General features: G+C 43.8%; 1 protein-coding gene across 4 annotated transcripts in view; it reads right to left on the minus strand.

Annotated features, from left to right (window-relative positions):
• The window catches only part of USP15 (ubiquitin specific peptidase 15), a 136,932-nt gene extending 114,969 nt beyond the window's left edge, over positions 1-21,963 (minus strand). For all 4 annotated transcript variants that reach the window (XR_014714461.1, XM_084651786.1, XM_084651785.1 and 1 more), the window contains exon 1: positions 21,809-21,963. Coding sequence is in view for 3 of the 4 variants with exons in the window: in XM_084651786.1 (XP_084507912.1) it covers positions 21,809-21,897 (89 nt within the window). In the remaining variant the exon portion in view is untranslated. The remainder of the gene's footprint in view (positions 1-21,808) is intronic.
• Between the last annotated feature and the right edge of the window lie 1,224 nt (positions 21,964-23,187).

Here is a 23,187-nt window from a genome sequence, read left to right on the forward strand (position 1 = left end):
AGCCACGCACTGTCATGCCCCTTTAATGAAACTGCTTTCCGTTCCTTGGCCCCAGCCTTCACCAAAGCTTCAATCTTACCTCAGGGCTCCTCTATGTTCAGGCCCCAATGTAGTCCACCCTGTCACACTGCCTCCCACTCTGCCCAATTGATCCTTCCTAAATAGGTTATAACCATTTATTTTAACATTCCAATTGTGTGAACCAACACACAAAGTTTCAGTAATACCAACTAGACTGAATTTATGCTCATAAATGAGCAATTCCAATTTCTCCTGTTTCTCAGGCTTCTAGCATTGGTGTAGAGAAAAATCTTTTCACATCCTTCAGTTCCTTGATAATTTTGTTCTAAGCATCTCAATTTTGTGCCAAGTGCTCATAACTTCCCTCTTTGTACTAGTTTAACCCCCTTCTGACTACTCTAGCCAACCTGTTTCTGGAGAGATTTGTCTTCTCTTCCTCTGAGGTGGAGGTCATCTCCTCCCACAGAAGGCTGACCAAACTTCCACTTATTTAGCCAGCAAGTCACTTCCATAATCTTTGGTCTTTCTTTCCTTGTAGGACAAGAAGGATCTCAGAGAAGATGACTTGGACATTCTTCTTCAACAGGCTTCCAAGTTCCACGAAGTCGTCTATCTGTGAGATATCAGCACAAATGACACTGATTCATAGGATATAAACCATCACCAATCCTTGCCTGTCAACTTCAGATGCCTATCCAAAGTGACGTTTCATGTCTTGGCTCTGGGAGGTCGCACACTGTCCTGATATCCCCATGTCCCTTGCAGAATGTTCTTTTGATTCTTCTGAGCATTCAATCTCCTACAAAGACAGTCTGTCTTCCTTGGATGGTTGGAGAACTCGTTGCAGGCATGCCTAATTTTCTTACTGGTTGGGCCAAGCTATTGTCCACTTGTGTCCTCTATCTCGCTCCATTCCCTTGGACCTGCTCGATCTTGAGAGGTATTTTCCATAATCCATGCTGAGGAACTAGTATCAATTTGAAACTTCTAGCTGTGTGGAATTCCTCCTGCTTTTCTTTTCTCTGGTGGCCATAGTCTGATCTGTCTCCACCCATACAGAATGCTGCTGGGTCCTCTTGCTTCTGATGGTTATCAACTGTGAGGCCTCCTTGCTGACATCCTCTCTCACTCATTTCTTTGTGGCCAGCTCCATTCTTCCTTGAACCAGGGTTACTGATGTTTCCAGAAACTGGATGTCTAGGAACTCTTCAGATTCTCTGATTGTTAGTAACATCTCAACTTGCCCCTCCAATCTGAGAATCATTTCTTCCAGCATAGCCACTAACTTGCACTTTATGCACAGGAAATCCCTTCTGGCTTCAGGCCAGAAAGAGAACATGGCACATGTACTGCAGGTCACCACCACAGTTCCACTGCTGGCCATCTTGATATCACACGTACCACTAAATGTGCAAGGCAAGCCTCTCACTCTCCCATGCCAAGCCCTTTCCAAAACTCCCGTTAGCTGCTTCTGTTTGGGGGCTCATGAGTTCGCCTAGCAAGTGACATTTCATACCAAGTCTTCTCTGATTAGCTCAGCTTCATCAACCACCACCACCACCAGAGAGTGATTAGCCACTGAGGGCATGTCCACGCTGCAATTAGTCACTTGCAGCTGGCCCATGTCAGCTGACTGGCTTCCAGGGATTTGGCTGTGGGGCTGTTTAATTGCAGTGTAGACTTCCGGACTGAGGCTTGAGCCTGGGCTCTAGGACCCTGTGAGGCGGAAGGGTCCCAGAGCTCAGGCTGATGCAATTAAACAGCCCTGCAGCCCAAGCCCCAGTCAGCTGGCATGGGCCAGCCATGGGTTTTTAAATCGCAGTGTAGACCTACCCTGAGAGATTTTACATAGCTGGCCTGACCCAAGCTTGGAGGGCTAGAGCCATCTCAATCTTGCTATTTTAAAAATCCCAATATTTTATTCTAGAAATATTATCTGGTTTCATTAGGTCAGTTTATTCAATCTTTTATTTCCAACCATTTTATCTTTAAGCATCTTGAGTGATGCTTATACCAATGCTTGGTAATCACTGAACACTAACTGCTCACTTGCAGTATTCTCAGCAGCTTTCACTTTTGCATCAGTTTGACTGAGAAACAGCGAATTCAAAATTATAAATACTGAAAAGATTAGCTACCACTTTTATATAGAAGAATGTTATCGGGTACCCTACCTTCCCAAATTTTGGAATTTCCAGTAAAGAAGAGCTTCCCAACAATTCACAAATCTACCAACTCTTTTCTTCAACATCCAATGACAGTTAATTTTACCCACTAGCCACAATTCTCTTGTCTCCATGCATTGCCCTTCCGGTTTGAACTTCTACATTAGAAGAATCTGTTCAGCCTTCCCTTTAATTTAAAATTGTAAATTATAAAATTTGAATACTCCTAAAATGTTATTTCATATATAAAATTTTTTGAAATGTTATATTCATATAAATACTTCAGTGTGGTAAAGAAAAAATGAAAACTAAAAAGCACACAATTGAGTTTTTTTCCTTGAAAATACGAAATAGCTGAGTTTTTCAGAACCCAAGGTTTATAATGAAGTAAAGTTAAATGTTACAACAGTAGGGCATAAGGATACTGGAATTGAAGATGATCAGGTTGCATGGAGAAATAAAAGTTTAACCTGAAAAAAATGAGATCTGTAACTAATGTATTCTCTCTCTCCACTGTGACAGGGTCAGGCCAGATGGCTACAGGAGAGTGATAGAAGGCAGATATATTGGCCCCAGGCTAAGTAGGTCCCTTTTCCCTGGGAAAGGTAACAGGGAAGGTTCCAGAACAATCAGGAACTTTCTGGAAACAATTAAGGCAGACAGGCTGATTAGAACACCTGCAGCCAATCAAGAATCTGCATGAATCAATTAAGGCAGGGTAATCAGGGCACCTGGGTTTAAAAAGGAGCTCACTTCAGTTTGTGGTGTACATGTGAGGAGCTGGGAGCAAGAGGTGCAAGAAGCTGAGAGTGAGAAGCACAAGCATTATCAGACATCAGAAGGAAGGTCCTGTGGTGAGAATAAAGAAGGTGTCGGAGGCCATGGGGAAGTAGCCCAAGCTGTTGTAGCTGTCATGCAGCTGTTACAGGAGCCACTGTAGACAGCTTTCAGAGTAACAGCCGTGTTAGTCTGTATTCGCAAAAAGAAAAGGAGTACTTGTGGCACCTTAGAGACTAACCAATTTATTTGAGCATGAGCTTTCGTGAGCTACATCCGATGAAGTGAGCTGTAGCTCACGAAAGCTCATGCTCAAATAAATTGGTTAGTCTCTAAGGTGCCACAAGTACTCCTTTTCTTTTTGTAGACAGTTGCAATCCACAGGGCCCTGGGCTGGAACCTGGAGTAGTAGGCGGGCCCGGGTTCCCCCCATCCCTCCAACTCCCTACTTGATACCGGAGGAGTTGAACTGGACTGTGGGTTCCACTAGAGGGGAAGGTCTCTGGCCTGTTCCCTGATCCACTAGATCAATCAGCAGAAACTGCAGGGATTGTTCTTCTTCCTTTCCCCATGCTGGCTAGTGATGAGGCTAACTGAGTGAATGGCACATCTGAGCCATGAATGTGGCCAAACTGAGGGCTGCCGTGAACCTCTGAGGTGAGAAAAATCCACCAATAAGCGCAGGACCCACCAAGGCAGAGGAGAAACTTTGTCACACCACTTTTCTTGGATGTTGTGTCCCTCTGCCTGCTCTGTTAAGATTGATGCTTTCTAGTCCAGGAGCTGACTAACCTTCTGTATGCCTCAGTACATTTTGAGCATAACCACAACATAAATACTACTACTACCACCACGGATAAAACTGGGTGGACTAAACCAATGAAGCACAGTGCTCTGTTCTACCATACAAGTCAGAAAGTAGCAATTTTCTAAAAATGCTTTAAGTTTTTGGATTGTTTGCAACTCAAAGTGAATACAACAGCTCAATTATAAAATCCACACACTGATCATTTGAGAGACTTTTTTGCAGATATATAATACCTTAGTCTAATGAAATTGCATCCGAAGGTTTAAAAGCATCTCAGGGACTACTTGACCATATTAATCACTGTACATCTGGGAAACTCAGTTCAGAGCAGAGAATTTCTTTGTTTCACATACAACTTACCAGACTTGTAATACATGATTCCAACATTCAAAAATAGGGAAATATTAATCCAGAACATTTTCTAGTGTGCACAAATACTGATGATTCGGTTATTTTTTCCAGTTAGTTATACTGATTGCAATACAGTCTACAATTCATGTTTTCTACGACACAATAAAAATTCAGTTGACAACTACAAAACATCACTGAAATTGGTGAATGTTCTGCCAAATCTGTATCACAAATTGGCAGCATGCATCTTTGCAAGCCCTTTTCTGCTAAAGATGAATATGACAGGAGAATAATTCTGACAGAGGAGCACTATAAGTAATCAGAAGATTTGTGTGCACTTTAGCTCTGAAGCTTAGTATTTACAAGTTAATGTCATGGCTGTAATGTGATGAGGCACAATAATTTTCATGTAAAGCAACCTTTGTTAAATGATTTTCCTGGTGAACAGCAAATTTAGGATCCAGATTGAGAAATTGTAGTGTTGTAAATAAGTGTTCAATATAAAAGTGCTGTGTAATTTGAGAAAGAGGTCCCTATTCAACACTCTTTTCAAGCAAAATTTGTTTCAACTTCCATGAACAAGAAATTCTAAATAGTTACCCATACATACTTCAGAAGAGACATGCTATACTCAGAAGTCATGTACTCCACTATTATTTTCCAAGCATGGCCTACCAAAATGAATGTTTATTCTTCTTGATTTAGCTATTGCTCGAATGAGAGATCTTATCTTCCAGACAATTACTCTTTTCACAAAAGCCCTATCTACATAACTGGCCCATGCCAGTTGACACGGATTCGTCGGGCTTAGGCTAATGGGCTGTTCCACTGCTCGCCTGGAAGTCCACACAGTTCTTTGCTGTGTATATGTACCCAAAAGAGGTAACAGGGAAAAGGAAAATCCATTAAAATTGAGATGACTGCTGTTTGATTACTATTTTGACATGCATGTGGTATCGATGTTGAAACACTAAGTAATTAGTGTACTGAAAACAAACTATTTTGAAAATAAATTGCTAATGCTTAAAAAAACTACTATCTGTACAAAACCAGTTGGGGATGTTGCATGTATAAATTCTTAAATTAGTATCATTCTCAGATGTTAATTAGAAAGTTCAATCCACACCGATCAGCTCCTAGAGTTCATAGCAAAACTACCTGAGATAATTTCAATAATGGTGAAAGTTGCAACTTTGATTATTAAGCAGCATTACCATATGACAGAAGCAATTTTGTATCTCTATAAATACCTGTTCCTAAATGAGAAATGAAATACTACTTTTTTTAGTAAGGTTAAGAATATTGGAAAGAGTACAATCAAATGTCATGATTTTCCATCCCTAATCAGGAAAGATTTACTATGTTAAAGACAGAATTACATTATCTGTACTATAACCCCTATCATACTCCGTTATGGAATTAAGCAACAAAAGCACTTTAAATATATATATGAAACAATCTGACTTTGAGGAGTGAAAGAAAAGAGTAGGAAAATCAGAATTTTAGAAAAATAATTGTAGACCCCCAATCCTGCAAACACATACACTTGTGAATGGTCTCATTATGTTCAGTAGGACTGCTCGCATGCACAAAGTTAAACATGTAAGTGTTGGCAAGATTTGTAGCACGGATGTCACATCATCCATAAGGCATAATGAAGTGATAGGACATAAAATATTACAGAAAAGTAATTAACAAAAAACTCTGGTCAATTCTACTGCTGCCATTCCAGAGGCTGGAACATAACATGGAGTCCTCAAGCATTTTCGCATAAATCCCAGTAGCACCCTTTTTTTCAAATACTGTCAACAAAAAGGGCAAAGCTTTTCACCGCTGCCCGTGGACTTCACTGATAACATCTGCCATTCTCATCTTTCATACTTATTTCTGGCAGTAGGTTTCTGGTAATCATACACATGGCTTGTAAAATATTCCTTAGTAAAGACTTTTCCATGGAGTGTGGACAAATATGGTATTTTATTAAAAAGCAATCTAGGTTATGCTTCATGTCTAGCACTTCTAATAGGAAAATCATTATAATATGACCTTAACATGAAAAGCGCTATACAAAAGACAAGTTATAATATCATGGAATTACAGAAAAGGAATGGGCAACAACAAACTACAAGTGAAAGGCTACGGTTTTCAACTCTCTCTTTCCTCCATCGGTATTATTTGGTATCCTGTTTTTAAAATTATTTTTAATTTAGTCCACACTGTACATTGTCTTTAGCAGAAGTAGTAAATAGGTGGACCATGGGTGAAATCTGGACCATCAGATGCTTCTGAACAGACCTTGAAATCTTTTCATTTGTTTCTCATTATTAATTTTTTATTATTTTCTCTGGAGTCTGGACCTTGACTATATCTTGACCAAGAAATTTGGACCTTGACAAAAAATAACTGACTACCCCACCCCTTTAGGCAAACAATTGTTTAAATTACAAATACTCTGCAAAATAATTTATTCTGCAAAGTTAAAGCATTTTACCTATGCTCTCTCCAAATATGGCTTGAAACAGCCAAGATTTCTTCATAATTGTTGTAAACCAAACTGAAGTTAAAAAGATGACATTAAAACAAATATAGTGTATTAGCATAAACATGAACTTGAGTGTATTAGAACATAAAGAAAGCCATTGAGTCAGACCAAAGCTCCATCTAGCCCAGTATCCAATCTTCCAACAGTGGCCAATGCCAGGTGCCCCAGACGGAATGACCAGAACAGATGATCAAGTGATCCACTCCCTCTCGCTCATTCCCAGCTTCCGGCAAACAGAGGCTAGAGGGACACCATTCCTGCCCATCCTGACCAATAGCCTGTCCTCCATGCATTTATCTAGTTCTTTTTTGAACCTTGTTATAGTCTTGGCCTTCACAACATCCTCGGGAAAAGACTTCCATAGGTTGACTGTGCGTTGTGTGAAGAAATACTTCCTTTTGTTTGTTTTAAACCTGCTGCCTATTAATTTCATTTGGTGACCCCTAGTTCTTGTGTTATGAGGAATGAACAGGAACTTTATATACTTTATCCACACCAGTCATGACTTTATAGACCTCTATCATATCCCCTCCTTAGTCGTCTCTTTTCCAAGCTGAAAAATCCCAATCTCACTAATCTCTCCTCATACAGAAGCTGTTCCATAACCCTAATCATTTTTGTTGCTCTTTTTGAACCTTTTCCAATTCCAATATATTGATGAATTATACCTTTACAAATATGTAGCAAATTGCATATGTATACATCCTCAACTAAGGAGAATTAGGAACAGCAAAATTGGAATAAGTGTTAATATTCCAGTTTCTTTCATTTGAATTTACAGGAATACAGAATGAGAGTTTATCACAAATTTTGTATGTATGCGACCATTACTTAGACAACAGAAAATAAATTCAGCAAGTAAAAAGATAAATTCAAGCAGCTTTAATGTGTAACAATTTTACAAATATACACCATTCAAGAACATTACCTAGTACACAAAATAAAATAACTGAAATCTAACGAAGGGTTTTGTTTCATTTATTTTCCTCTACATTTTGAAGTGCACTCAGTTTTTTTCATATAAAGAAAACGAGTTTACTGTACATTATGAATCAATGACATATTGCTGGTACGGTACCAATGATGGTTACAAAAGTCTTACTGCACAGTTTGTCTTAATATGTAATTGATACCAATACACTTAAACAATATGACCAGATGTCTCGCCATTCTATTCTGCTGTTGTGCAATATCTAAAGATTATTTTTCTTCAGTTGTATACCACTAGTTAATCAATTTTTTAAAAATTAGATTTATGCTGCCTGATAGGTCATTCACTGGATTTCAGAATCAAAATGCTTAGCCTGAATATGTAACAGAAGTTAGTTTATGCAAATTCACTGATTTCACCACACTGAGCCACAGGGAGAATCACCTTTTGAACTTGAGACATTTCACGTTCAACAGCAAAACTGTGTAAATTGTGCAGAGAGCTAGTCACCTGTCCCCCTCCCCTTTATTCTGAGCAAGTACATATGAAGCAACACTGGGATAACAAAGACAAACTATTACAATTGTACTGCTGGAAGTAAAACGGGACTCATGTTTAAAGTGACAACATCCAGTCTTTGTTCTTGCAGGATTTCAAGTTAATATTCCATAATAAATATGAAAACAAATTTAAGTGTAAACAAATATTATTTATGTTCCATGCCCATGTCAATGGTTAACTTAAATTACTGTATAATTAGGAGAAACTATGGTTAACTAATCTCTTCACTTGTTTCAAGTTCTTAAAAGGCATGTACCTAACTCTCTACAGAATTAATGAGCTGCAGACATGTTAGAGAACTGTGTAATGAACTGTCAGTCAAATATGTATACTAAACCTTAAAGAACTGAATATTGCATATTTTATAATTAAGGCTACAATATAGTCATGGGTATTTTTCGTAAAAGTCATGGACAGGTCACGAGTAATAAACAAAAATTCACAGCCCGTGATCGGTCCATGGCTTATACCTATGATTAAATCTTGGGGGGAGGAGGGGGCGGCTGTTGGGGTGGGGGGAGGAACCAGGGGGCCTGCTGCTCTGTGAAGCACTGCTGTTCTGGCCAGCCAGGAACTACTACCTGGAGCCGCCAGAGCAGCAGCTGGTGTGGCTGTCCCTGGAACCACTCCAGCAGCAGCTGGTGTGGCTGTCCCAGGGGGCCACCTGAGCAGCTGACCCCAGAGCCAGCTGCTTTGGCAGCCCTGGGGTCAGCCACACTGGCCCCTGCAGAAGTCACAGAGGTCACGGAATCCAAAGTGAGTTTTTTTTTCTGGATGTAAATGGGAACTAGAACTGGGCCATCCAGAGCACATCATAATCTTATGCATATATAGATAATAGTAGCAATTGTGAAGCTAAGTACTTTTACAGCAACACAACCTACTTTCAATTCTAAAGTGCTTATCATTCATAGATCTCAAAGCCCCATCAGGCTGACACAGTTAAGGCACATCAATTTCATAGCCAATGGTTAAGGATACAATTCTGTCACTGGCATCACAGATTCCAGGACTTGCTGGAACCTCTGAGACTTTTTCTGGGACTGGAGCAGAGGCCCCTGGGTCCAGGTCACCCCCTGCTGCAGGCCCAGCAGCAGGGCTAGAGCAGCTGCAGGCCCCGGCAGCCCTCTGTTTGCCCTAGGGTATTTTTAGTAAGAGTCAGGGACAGGTTGCAGGCTTCTGTGAATTTTTGTTTATTGCTTGTGACCTGTCCCTTTTACTAAAAATACCCATGACAGAACCTTAACCTTATCAATGGTATGCAAGGGAATGGTGTGGCCAGCATTACAACTGACCATCTTTGACTGTCCTAACCCAACGCATCATGGGAGGTTACTTACCTGTAACTGGAGGTTCTGCGAGACACGTGATCCCTATTGTATTCCACTGAGGTTACGCGTATGTGCCCGGAGCTGGAGCTTTTCAAAGTACTAGTGTCTGTTGGTCCATCCATGAGCACTTGTATCACCTCGTGGTTTCGCCCAAGTCGATACAGTGCAGGTGGCCCAACCACGACTTCAGTTCCTTCTCCACCACAGATCTACCAGATCTGCAGCAGAGGGGGAGGGTGCAGTTGCAATACAGATAGGGACCACACATCTCAAAGAGCCTCCAGTTACAAGCAAGTAACCTCCCCTTCTTGTTCTTCGAGTGATGTTCCCTATTACATTCCACTGAGGGTGATCATCAAGCAGTACCTAGCTAGGAGGAGGGTGCGAGAAAGATGGCGGAACTGCGGAACAGAAGATCGCTGTGCCGAATGAGGCATCTGTTGGGATATGTAAGTGTTAAGTAAAGATCTGGGTAACCACTAGCATGGTATTAGGGAGGAAGGCACAGGCAGGCACTGTCTCCTCACTTAATAGATAAAGTGCTATCCCTCTCCCTTCCCTTCTGCTTGTTAAGGATTGATAAGCGTTGCAGCTGCATAAGAAATGTGGGTGTCTAAAGAATACCCTTTGTGTAAAGAAGTGTTATCTCCCCCGTCCCTTCCTTTCCCAGCTGTAAACAGGAGCGGGTATAATTATATTCAGTATATAGCTATTACTATTCATTATATGGGCGTTCATATTATCAAATAAGGGTTTTGGGGGTGTTGTAAAAAATGTGGGCATTTACATATTAACAAATAAGAGCGTGATGTGATTAACTCAGTGCTTACTCAACAACTGGGTCGAGGGGAACAAGTACTGCAATAAAGAAGCCGATCTACTCAATATGCCTCTGGGTCCTCCTGCTCATTCTCTATCATCATCCATTGTAGAATCATGCACTAGAGCATAATGAGAAGAAAAGGTGTGCACCGAACTCTACCTGCTTGTCTTACATTTGTCTGCAAGGGGCACATTGTGGAGCACGGTGGTAGTTGATGCTTGTGCTTTTGTAAAATGGACCCATATCCCACCTGGAGGAGACTGTCCTGATAATTGATAGCAGAGCGTGATGCACCTTGAGACCCACTTCAAGGCATTCTTGGTGGAGAGGGCCTGCCCTTTAATTCCCTCAACTATGGCAATAAATAATCTAAGAGACGTCCAGAAGGGCTTCATCCTTTGAAAATAAAAGGCCAAGGCCCTAAGGACATTAAGGGAGTGAAGCAGTCATTCCTTATGTGAGGCGTGTGGTTTGGGGAAGAAGGCTGGCAAATGTATGGTTGGCTGAGATGAAAGCGGGAAACCACTTTTGATAAGGCAAAGTTTCTCTGCACTTGTATCTATCAAAGAGTGAAAGGGAGGTTTACCATCATGGCTCCCAGATGGCCAACCCTTTCTGAAGAGAGGATAGCAACCAGCAAAGTGACCTTCATGGAAAGAAGAAAAAGGAAGGAGGTGACCAGGGATTCATTAAAGGACTAGGTTGAGGTCTCACTGCAGAGTGATAGGCTGAATGGGCGGGTATTTACATACAAGGCCCTTCCAGAATTGGGCAGTCAAAGGGTGGGTAAAAACCAAATGTCCCTCTACCAGATGGTGGAAAGTGCTCATAGCCACCGCATGCACTCTGATGAAGCTGAGAACAAGTCCTGAGGCTTTCAGATAGAGGAAATAGTCTAAAAGCATCAGGATGGACACAGCTTCAGGGGCAAGACCTTTCCGTTTAGGCACATTTCACTTCTGGGTCCGTTAGCTTGGTAGAATCGTTTTGTGAAGTCCTTCCAGCTACTGGAGAGGACATCTCGTACTGCTGACGAATATTCTCATGCTAATGGAGGTGTCCGTCCAAGAACCAAGCGTGAAACATCTGTGGATCAGGGTGTCTGAGTCTGCCATTGTGTTGCGTGAGCAGTTCTGGAAACGTTGGCAAGGGAGTGGAGGATGATTCAACATGCAGAGAACCAGAGGAAATCAGAATTGTCAGGCCAGAATGGAGAGATCAGGATGGCCATCACCCTCTCCCACCGAAGTTTGCGAAGGACGTGTGGCACGAATGGTAGGGGAGGGAAGGCATAGCTGATACCGTCTGACCAGTCAACAACCAGGGCCTTGCCCTGTGAATGGGCACCGAATTCTCCCCTTGAGCAGTACTGAATGCACTTGGGGTCAGTGTGTGATGCAAAGCGCTCCCTGATTGGAGTTCCTCATTGACCAAAAATGCCCACAATTGCCGTATCATGCAGTTCGCCATTTCTGGTTGGTTGCAAAGTTCCTGCTGAGTGCTTTGGCAATCACGTTTTGGGTGTCTGGTAGGTAGGACACTGACAAGAGGATACAGTGTGCAATGCACCAATTCCAGAAGTGCACTGCTTCCAAGCACAGTGCTGGGGATCTTGTGCCTCCTTGCTTATTTATGTAGTAAATCGTAGTGGTGTTGTCCAAGATGACGAGAATGGATGGACAGTAAAAATGCGTGGCATGACTTGCATACTGCCCAGAATTCCAGGAAGTTGATGTGCATCCTGGCTTCTCGAGCGACCCAAGTTCCTTGTGTCATGCGATCTCCCATGTGGGCTCCCCAGCTGTTATGATGGTTTCTCTCAGTGAGGATGGGAGGAAGGGCATTCTGGAGCAGACTTGGAGTGGGTCTTTCCACCATCAGAGAGAGATGACGACTTCCGGGGGGGATAGTGAGAACAGCGTCCAGGTGTTGGTGCATGGGGGAAATAGGCTCTTTGCAGCCACCGTTGTAGACAGCAGAAGCACAGGCAAGCAAAGACCATGACATACATGCACACTGCCATGTGGCCAAGGAAAGAAAGGCAAGTTCTGGCTGAGACTGAGGAGCTGGATGTCACTGAAGCGATCAGATGCAGTAGGCTCTGGAACCTGTCTTTTAGCACATAAGCATGTGCAAAGGTCGAGTTGATGCGTGCTCCAGTGAACTCCAGGAACTGTGTAGGGTGCAAAATCAATAGCTAGACATTCACACTCACCCCTAGGGAGAAAAGTAGTAGGAGTTGGGATGTTGATTCCCAAGCTTCCTTTCTGGATCATGCCACCAGCAGCCATCTAGGTAAGGGAAGACAAGGGACTCCTTGCTATTGGAGGTGAGCCGTTACCACAGAGAAAAAAAAACTTTTGTGAAGACTCGTGGAACAGCAGTAAGTATGAACAGGAGGACCCTGTATTGGATGTCTCAAAGACCAGTGAACAATCTGCGGATTGAGTGAATGTTGACATGGAAGTAGGCGTCTTGCATATTGAGAGCCGTAAACCATGTCTTTTTCTAGCAAACTAATGATGGCTGCAAGCATCACCATGAGGAACTTCAGCTTGCAGATGGAACTGTCTCCATCCATTTTCTTCTTGGGCAGCTAGATATATTTGGAATAGAACCACATGCCCTGAAAGGCTGTAGGGATTGCTTTTACTGCTCCTCTCTGCTGCAGGGAGTTCACCTCTAGGGTAAGAGTACTGTCATGAGAGTGAGCCCTGAAACAGGATACGGGCAAGGGATGTGGAGGAGGTAGTGTCAAACTAGATCATACAGCTGTGTCGAACAACATCCAGGACTCACTTGTCTGTTGTTATTGCGCTCCATGCTGGTAGAAAGATTTTGAGATGGCCCCAAAAGGGGATGGTTGGCAAGAGTATTGGGTGCAAAGTAGTTGATGGCTCTCTAGATGCACTCAAATATTACTTATGTGAAAACTGGGTGTGCTGCATGGAAGCCTGCATCAGCAGACCAGGCGAATGAGATCTGTGAACCTTCGGGTGCTTTTGTGGAGATTCTTAGGCACATTGGTGGTGGAACTGGAGAGTTCCACAGTGTTGTGTAGACAGCAAATTTTTCATTTTGGCGTATATATGACTATGGATCACAAGGCGGCTCTAGAGTCTCAGTGAATCATCTATCTCCTGATTAAAGAGGTGCAATTCATCAAAAGGGAGGTCCTCAATTGTGTTCTGTACTTCTCCAGGGAAGCCTGGAGGAATGTTGCCAGAATTGTACAGCCATTCTAGCCAATACCAATGCACGCAAGATATCTAGCAGTTAGTGCTGACTCTCCTGCACCTCCTCCAATGGGATCTGAAGAGCATTAGCAGCTCCTGAAATTGATGATAGTTGTCTGGGGGAGAGGAAGGCATCGACAACACATCTGGCGATGATGAGAGGAAACTCCTCCGGATCCATCAGTATGGTCAGAGCTGGGCTGATTGGCACATTAGGAGCCAGGGTTGGACTCACTGAACGACAGGGTGGTGATACAGGGGATTCCTCATGGGTTGAGCAAGATGGTTCTGAAGGTGAATACTGGGGCCACGAGCTCCAATAAGGTCAACTTGGTTGATCCTGCTGTTGCTGTAGCAGTGCCCATGGAACCAGTTACCAGTGGCTCCTGGGCTGAGGCAAAGGGGGATACTGCCATGGTGGTGTCAGAACCTTCTAATCCTTTTGGAAGAGAAGCAGCAGACCATGTGTAGTACCTGAATCCTCAGACTCAGAGGAACCAGAGTCCTGAAAGAATGGGGGTGCCAATGAACCAGGTTGTGTTGTGGCAGCATGACCAGAATGCAGCAGATCCAACATAGGAGAGGGGGCCTTTTTAGCAGGCAAATGGAATGGACCATGCGGAGACCTCATCCATTCTAGGACAAACAGATCATGAAGCCCAGGAGCACATCCGAGTCTCCCCAGCGTCAATGGCAGCTAAACCACAGACAGAACCAGGGCCAGCAAGGGGACCTGCCTCAAGACCAATGAATCATGCTGCATCAGCAGACCTGATGCAGGAGGGGTGCATGCTTCAGGAACTGGGACCAGCAGATCCAGTGAACGATGTGTTTTCTTGTCGCTCTTGTGGGCCTTGAAATGTGGCGCTCCCCTGTGGCCAGAATTTGTGGATGGTGTAGCATCTTTCTGGGATCTGGAGGAAGACTTACTGCCATGCTTATGTGCATGCTTCCGTGTTTCATAGCTAGGCCCCAGCGTGGGGTCCATAGAGCTGGTACCAGCGGAACCAGATTGGGACTCCAAGGTAGGAGGTACGCTCCAGGATGATATACAGGGAGGGAGCGGGGGAGGTTCCCTGACCAGGATCCAACTGCCGGCCCAGAGTGACCTCCATGATGAACTTCTTAAGGCGTAGGGCCTTGCCTTCCCAGGTGCAGGCAGTGATGGAGAGGCAGATACTGCACCTGAACACAACAGGGGCTTCTCCAAAGCAGTACAGACAGCATTGGTGCTCCTCACTGAGTGAAAACGAGTGAGGGCAGGAAGTGCAGACCTTGAATCCTGGCGTCTTCAGCATAAGCCGGTACTCCAGAAACGGGTGCTTGGTGGACAGGGGGTTGGTTTGGCAGGAAATCGCCGAAGCAGCACCCCAAAGTCCTTAATCGTATACAAATTACTACGAACACTAAACTACAAAAAAAAAAAAAATCAGTAAAATCTTAACTACGTACAAGAATAAAAACAAAGTTTTTCTGGAAAGTCCATCACCAAGGACAAGAGAAAAGCAGAAGCTCAAGCCATGCAGTGGTAAGAAGGAATTGAAGACATGATCAGTCCACCCCACCCTTTATCATCTCAGGCGAAAGCACAATGTGATACAAAGGCACATGCACCAATGGACGCTACTACTTCAAAAAGCTCCAGCTCTGGGCTCATGGAGCATGTGCGCAACCCTCAATGGAATACAATAGGGACCATCACTCGAAGAAAAAGGTACCATTTTGCACGTGGGTGAACTGGATGTGACCTTTCAGTGTGAAATCAAGCAATACTCAGACCCACAACCTTCACTGTAGTTGAACATCTTAACCACTCAGCAATTGGAACTTGCACTATGGAACTGCAAAGTATTACTATAGCTTATGCTTGGTCATGAAGGTTTATTTAGGGGTTTTTATTATATCCCCAGCATTTAACAGCTTATACATTTCTAAAGTAAATCCTTCATGGCTGATATTTTCCATGCTTACTCTCAGTCCAAAAGTGAGTGTTTTCCTCTTCTTTTTAATGTTTGAGTCAATTCTTTTAAGTCATTTTGAGGGTGAATTAAGTTATTCTTACACTGAGAAGACTGAGGGGTTTTTTACCCACAACTCTAAATGATTTACTATTCTGACTACAGGTTTCAGAGTAACAGCTGTGTTAGTCTGTATTCGCAAAAAGAAAAGGAGTACTTGTGGCACCTTAGAGACTAACCAATTTATTTGAGCATGAGCTTTCGTGAGCAAGCTCATGCTCAAATAAATTGGTTAGTCTCTAAGGTGCCACAAGTACTCCTTTTCTTTATTCTGACTACAGTAGAACAAAAATTGCCAGGTGCTTCCTAAATATAAGTTTCATAATTTTTAAGCTGCTACAAGGTTTAATGACTCTGTTAAAAAAATCTCCACCTCAGTTGTAATCTGAATTTGTCTAGCTTCACTTCAATTTCCAGCCACTGGGTTTTAAACCTTCATCTAAAACAGATTTCTCCTCCCCACATAAGTATTTATAGACCATCATCAAGTCACCTCTTAACATTCTGTATGTGAAGATAAATAGATTAAGAATATGTCTATTCTACAAGTGCTACATTGGCATGGCTTTAGAATAGACATTTGCTACAGCAAAAGAAAGGGTTCCCCCATCATTGTAGTAAAATCCTTCCCTCGAAAGGCAGTAGTTAAATTGACAGATTAATTCTTCTATCAATCTAACAGGGTCTAGATTCTATACTAGTGTCTAAACAGGGAATTTTTCACATCCCTGAGCAACGTTGCTAGGTTGACCTAAATTTTAGGTCTGTAGACCAGGCCTCAGTTTCAGTAATCCTACTGTAATCCAGGCCTCAAATAATTCTTGTAGCTCTTTTCTGGATTCTTTACGAATGGTCAACATCTTTTTTGAAATATGAACACCAGATTGGGACATAATATCCTAGTAATGGTCTCACTAATGCTGTATACATAGACATAAAAAGGTGTTATTACCAATTTGATATTCTACTACTTATAAGGGAATTGCATTTATTTTCTTAGCCACCACACTGGGACCTCAAATTCGGCTGGGTTACGAGCCATGAAACCTAAGTCCTTTTCTTAGTCACTTCTTTCCAAAATACAAGGTACAAACCCAGCCCATAAACAGCCCAGAATCTAAGATGAGAAAGAACATATGAAGAGGGTGTGGTGGAAAAGTTGTGGGGGGGGAAAATAGAGAAAATCACTTTTTAAAATAAAGCATCAGTGACTCCCCCTGGCATCCCAGACAGCCAGTATTAGTAGCATACATGGGGGAGAAATGTGAAGGAAAGAATACTGGCCTTACAATCTAGCCCAGGGAAAGCACTCTGTGCATAAAGGAACAGCGTAAGAGAATGTGAAGACATTTCCACGAGCACTGGACATATCTGTGGCTGAGGCTATGTCACTGGAAGAGAAGAGGACAACATGATAAGAATCAGAGTTGGTAAGTAAGGAGAAGATGAGTTGTGAAGAGCCTTGCAGGCAAGGACAAGAAAGCTGAGCTTGATATGGTGGGAAACAGGAAACCAAGGGAGGGACTTAAGGGATAAGGATTGGCACCACAACAGGCAAGAAAGATGAATTTCACAGCCATGGTTGTAAACAATGGAGGTGATGCCAAGGAGACCAAGGAACAGGAGATTGTAGTAACCATGATACAAGATGATGAGACAAGAAGTTCCAGTGGTATGGACAGAAAGAAATGGTCAGCTATTATAAATGCTACTGAGTAAAAATTGGCAAGATTTGTACATGGCTTGGATCTGGGGTAGGAATAAATCAAGGATGTATCAAGGTTGCAGAGCTGAAAGAAAAGGTGCATGGTTGTGACTTCAATAGTGACATCAGGAGGATGGGAAAAGAGATAGGAAAGATAAGGTAATAAGAAAGGTATTAAAAATGAATATTAACAGTCACTCATAATAAGAATTTCATTAAATGGCAGCACTTTTAAAACTAATAAAAGGAAATACTTTTTAAAAAAAATCTGAAACTCACTGCCACAATATTACTGAGACCAAGAGATCAGAATTTAAATAAAAGGATTAGACACTTGTATGGACTATGAGAATATCTACTATTACAATAGTTATATATTTTTTCAAATGGGGATTTAAAATCTGATGCTTTGGGGCATAAGCCAATCATTAACTGGCAGAGTTAGGAAGAAACTTCCACAAAGGTCAGGTTATTCCCTTTCCAGGGGTTTGAAAGTCTCAGAAATTATGGAAGAAGTTTTAATTCAATTAAGCAATCCCTATTCATTCCAGTTTAATGTTCAGTGAAAGTTTGCAGATGACACAAAAACTGGGGGAGTGTTAAATAATGAAGAGGACAGGTCACTGATCTACATCACTTGGTGAACTAAGCACAAAAACAATATGCATTTTAATATGGCTCATTGTAAATGTATGTATTTGGGAACAAAGAATGTAGGCCATACTTACAGGAGGGGGCCTCTATCCTGGGAAGCAGTGTCACGCTGAAAAAGACTTTAGGTTTGTGGCAGATAATCAGCTGAACATGAGTTTTTTTCTCCTGTTGATAATAGCTCATCTTAACTAATTAGCCTCTCACAGTTTGTATGGCAACTTCCACCTTCTCTGTACGTATGTGTATATATAGCTCTTCTTATATATTCCATGTTCCATTCTATGCATCCAATGAAGTGGGCTCTAGCCCACGAAAGCTTATGCTCTAACAAATTTGTTAGTCTCTTAGGTGCCACAAGCACTCCTGTTCTTTTTGAGCTCCCAGTGTGATGTTGTGGCCAAAAGAGCTAAAGCAATCCTAGGATACATAAATGGCAAACTTGAGAAGGAGTAGGGAGGTTATTTTATCTCTGTATTTGGCACTGGTGGGACCACTGCTGGAGTACTGTGTCCAGTTTTGGTGCCCACAATTCAAGAAGGATGTTGATAAATTGGAAAACGTTCACAGAAGAGCCATGAGAACGATTAAAGGCTAAGAAAACATTCTTTATAGTGATACAATGAAAGAGCTCCATTTATTTAGCTTAACAAAGAGACGGCTAAGGGGTCACTTGATCACAAACTATAAGTATCTACATGGGGAACAACTACATTCCATATCCAAGTAGGAGGAAGGAGAAAGCTAGGATTCTTACCAGGATGTTATCTTTGGACCATGTTTGGGAACTCCCTATTTCACATAAGCCTCTGGCTAGTAGGTGTTTTATAAATATGCATGTTCAACCACCATTCTCTATGTGCTAGAAGAGAGAACATGTAAGCCTGCCTTTTCCCTTCAGATGCTCCCAGCTGAGGTATTCACAACTCTAACACCAGAGTCCTAGTGTGTGGGCGGGATGGTCTCACTAATCTACCTCTCGTCCATCATCCACATTTGAAATTCTCTCCCCATCATGATTACTCTAGCACTTTCCTCAAGCAGCAACAGAATTCTGCTGCCCACAAGAGTCTAAATGGCAAAGTTGAAATTAACCAATCTTGTAAATTTCACTATATTGGGAGTAGCAACAAAACTGTCAATAAGTTTTTGTATCTTAGTATTGATATCAATTTCATTTGTACAGTATATCTATTTGGGGAAAAGTATCAGTATGCTATTTTAAAAATCACCAGGTGACCAATGTGAATCAAGTTTATTAATACGGTACAGGAAAAAGGTTCTATGAGATACCAGTCTCCAAAGAGCACTCCTGTACAGCCATGTTACTTTCACCTTATGCAGAAGGTGTGCTCCCCCAGTCACATCCCTAAAGCCATCTTTTTAAATCCTACTTATTCACCTGTTAAAGGTACTATATAAGTCACCTGAAACAGGATTTAATTAAATTAGAGTTTACCTTGTTTGTTTCTGGTATCGTGCTGTACCCTTTATCTTTTCTTCTGAAACCATGTATTCCAGGTCATGATGCACCCTTATCTTTGTTCTGAGCAAATGCATTCCAGGTACTAAGCACCTCCTAGGTTCCTATGGGTAATTCCTGTTACCATGAAGAAATAATCACGTCCTATACTTAGTTTTCCTAGCTACTCCAGCCAAGGTTTACTTCAGCATAAATTATAAGGACAGCATTATAACAAAGGTACAAGCCAATCTGAGCTACATAACTGCTATACTACCTCTTAATAATATGTATGTTTAAATGCCAGACACATATATCGTGGATAGTATTATCAGCATAATATATAGGTATGCTAGCTAGGATATATCAGTCAACAAGCCCAAGCAGAATAAGTCAAAACAGAACATGGTATGATTTTTTTTCAGCTTCACTTAATTTTGTGTGAATGACTGCTGAAGTCCTGAATTATGATATGATGCTCTCTTCAGACCTTTTTTTTTGTTTGTTTATAACAATAATGCTCAAGAAGCCACTACCCAATCTTTTCTGAATAAGTACTTAGCATGAAGTACTATAAAGGCATACCCCGTTTTGTGAAACCAGGGCTTTGGAGCTGTGCTCCGGCTCCGCTACAGCTCCAGGCAAAAGCCTGCAGCTCCACTGCTCCGCGCTCCAGCTCCGGGCTCCGCTCCAAAGCCCTGTGTGAAACCTTAAAAATTTAGCTCAAATTAGCTTAAAAAGTTCTACCCACTAAGTTTTCCAATTTACCACAGTATTACTATTTGAACATTTTATGTCAATTAGAATTCGTACTCATTTTGTACTTATTCAGCCTCTCACAATAATCAGGCTTTTTTAGAAGTTTGTTTTAGAATCATGCTAAATTTCAGATATAGTCCCTGATATTATATGCTGAGGAAAATGCAACAATTTTGACCACACTGTCATCCTAATATCTATCTAAATACATTGAATTTTTTAAACATGTCCAAAAAATGACTTTCCTTAAACTTACTGTCTTATCCTCCTGTTTCTGCAGCCATTTTACCGTCACAGTTAAACGAGTTTCTTCCATTTTGAACACTACTAGTTTGAGAGTAATTCTTTGCACTTAACACAAGTACCACTGTGACCAGTAATCTCTCTCAAACGAGAAATTTTTTTTATAACCACCATTTCTCATTTTCAGTATTACTACTTTGTTAAATACACTTGGTCCGTTTTTCTAGATGCTTCTACTTTTGCAGAGTTTAAGACCAACTTGTTCTTATGTCAAGAAATGAATATCCACTCCGCACTCCATTTGAATAATGCATCAGAACATATGTATGGCTCTGACACATGCTGCAGTAGCACCACCATTAAATACCATATTTTATAGAATTAGAACAACACTGAGTGGTGACATATTAAGTCAAAATGATGTAGGTGGTCTACTTTAAGAGATCAAATTTACTTTTACATAAATCCAAATTTTGACACTTCATGGCTAAAGTGGGAGTGTGTGTGTGTGGGGGGGGGGGCGGTATTAGACCTCTGGAAGTATCAAGAATTTTTAAAATTGTCTTACTTGTGAGACAGTTTTCAGGGAACCAGAAATTTGAGGATTCTCAGTAACTGAACACCAAGTAAATAAAGGGAGTCACTAGACCTACCTTGTTCTTTATAAGCATGAAGATACCTAGGGCAGTTTGTATGATCTACTGACAATTAACAAGCTGCAACCTAAAGATGCAACACCTCACAAAACACCTTTTTCAACAACAAAAAACAGATTCAGGCTACAACTAAACAGCCCTGTCTGCTGGCATCTTCAGAGGGTTCACTATGGAGTGAGAACAAGAAGCTTGACCCGAGGCCAAGCATAATTGTGGGGAGATTTTTCTGGGTGCTGCACCTGGCAAATATGAAGCCTGTCACTGCCCGAAGGAGAAGGTGGGGCCGTTTCCCTGGTTTCTGTTTGAACAATAAAACAGGGGAGGGATCGGGATCTGCTCATCGTTCTCTTCCCGGGGCCGGCCAAGTGCCCTGCAATACCAGGCCCCTCATTGTCCTGGGCACACGGGACTCGCCCGCCCCCCCGGGCCCGTCACCAGAGCCGCAGGAGCGAGCTGCCCAGGGTGGCCCCGTAGGGCCATGCCCGAACCAGAGTTCGGGGACACAGGAAGAGTCAGCGCCGCCGACTAACGCTGCCACTGCCCAGCCCCCGCCTTCCCGCTGCGCTGCCCTCCCGGGCCCGCGGGCAGTGGGCGCCCCCAGCGGAGGCCGAGTGCGGGGCCGGGCCAGGCCGCCCCGGTTACCACCAGGGAGCCTGTCTCCCAGAGCGGCCCCTCCCTGCCTCTCACAGCCCCGGGGGTGGGCAGCCGCCTGCTCCGCTCACCCTAGGGCCCAGCGCCACCCCCGGCCCGGCCCGGCCCCTCCCTCACCAGGTGTCGCCCTTGCGCAGGGCGGTTTTGAGCAGCGCCGCTACGTCCGAGCGCTGGGTCTCCAGATCCGCCGCGCCTCCCTCCGCCATCTTCTTCCCCCGGCGGCAGCGGCGGCGGTGGCGGCAGCAGGGGCAGGAGCGGGCCGCGCTGCATGCTGGGAGTGACGCCAACCAAGGAGACGCCCTCCCCTCGCCATCACAACCCGAAAGCGGAGAAAGAGGGGAAACCGCCCGCCCGCCAGCTGGCGGCGCGAGAGCCGCTGCTGCCCCCTAGCGGGCGGGAGGACTCTCCGCTCCGCGTATGCCTTTGGGGGCGCTTGCCGCTGGCCCCGCCTCGGGGACTCCCGCACCGCCTCGGCCTGGCGCTGGCCCCTGCCCCTCGGGGCTCGGGACCTGCTGCCGCCCAGCGCCCCGCCCCTGTGTGGGGGCCCGTCCCTGGGGCGCAGGGGGGCCGGGCGAGGCACCCAGCGAGTCCCTGGGCTGGAGAAGGCAGGCGGGCAGCGCGCTGTGGCTGCAAAACCAAGCCCGTACCCAGCCCTCGGCAAGCCCAAAGGGAGAACAGCTCTAAAGGGCAGGGAGGGGAGAGCTGGCTGCCGCCCTAAAGCATAGACGGCTACCCCGGGGATAAAGCCACCAGGCATTGTCACAACCCAGGTGGGTGAGGCAATATCTTTTATTGGACCCATTTCTGTTGGCCACAGACCAGCTGTCAGGCTGCACAGAGCTCTTCTTCGGCTCTGGGAAAGGTACTCCAAGTGTCACAGCTAAGGTCTGAACACCTTTCCCAGGCCTGTGTGGCTTGAAAGCTTGTTTCTCTCACCAACAGAAGTGGGTCCAATAAAAGATATTACCTCACCCACCTTGTCTCTCTAATAGCCTGGGGCTTAGATGGCTACGACAACACTGTGTACAACAAAGGAATTTTAAAGTCGGAAGAGATTTTCAGTGGGACTTGACATAGTCGTGCTTGGGAGATGTGTTGAAACTGGTAGCTGTTTGCCTGCTTGGTGTGCACATCAGAGTGTCTCCAAAGCATGGGCGGCAGGTATCCTGGCCATGGGAGGCTGTGCCTCCCCAAACAGCCTGGGTGGCCCCACCCACATTCCACCCCCAGAAGGCCCCCTCCTGCAGTTCCTGATGCTCTGCCCTGGCCCAGGCTGGCTGGGGTGGAGCTGGCAAGGTTACCACGTGGACTCGGGGCAGCTGGCACTGGGGCTGCGCTGTCTGCCCAGCATTCAGACTGTGCCACCTGGCACTGCAGGGCTGGGGGTGCTGCAACCATTCTACCCGGGGCTGGGAGCACTCCAGCCATGCCACCTGGCTGCCTAGTGCTGGGGGGGCTGCGGTGGGGTGCTCTGGGCTCCTGTGGAGGAGAGGGAG

This window comes from Lepidochelys olivacea (genome assembly GCF_965140295.1).
Source record: "Lepidochelys olivacea isolate rLepOli2 genome assembly, chromosome: 1".
NCBI lineage: Eukaryota > Metazoa > Chordata > Testudines > Cheloniidae > Lepidochelys > Lepidochelys olivacea.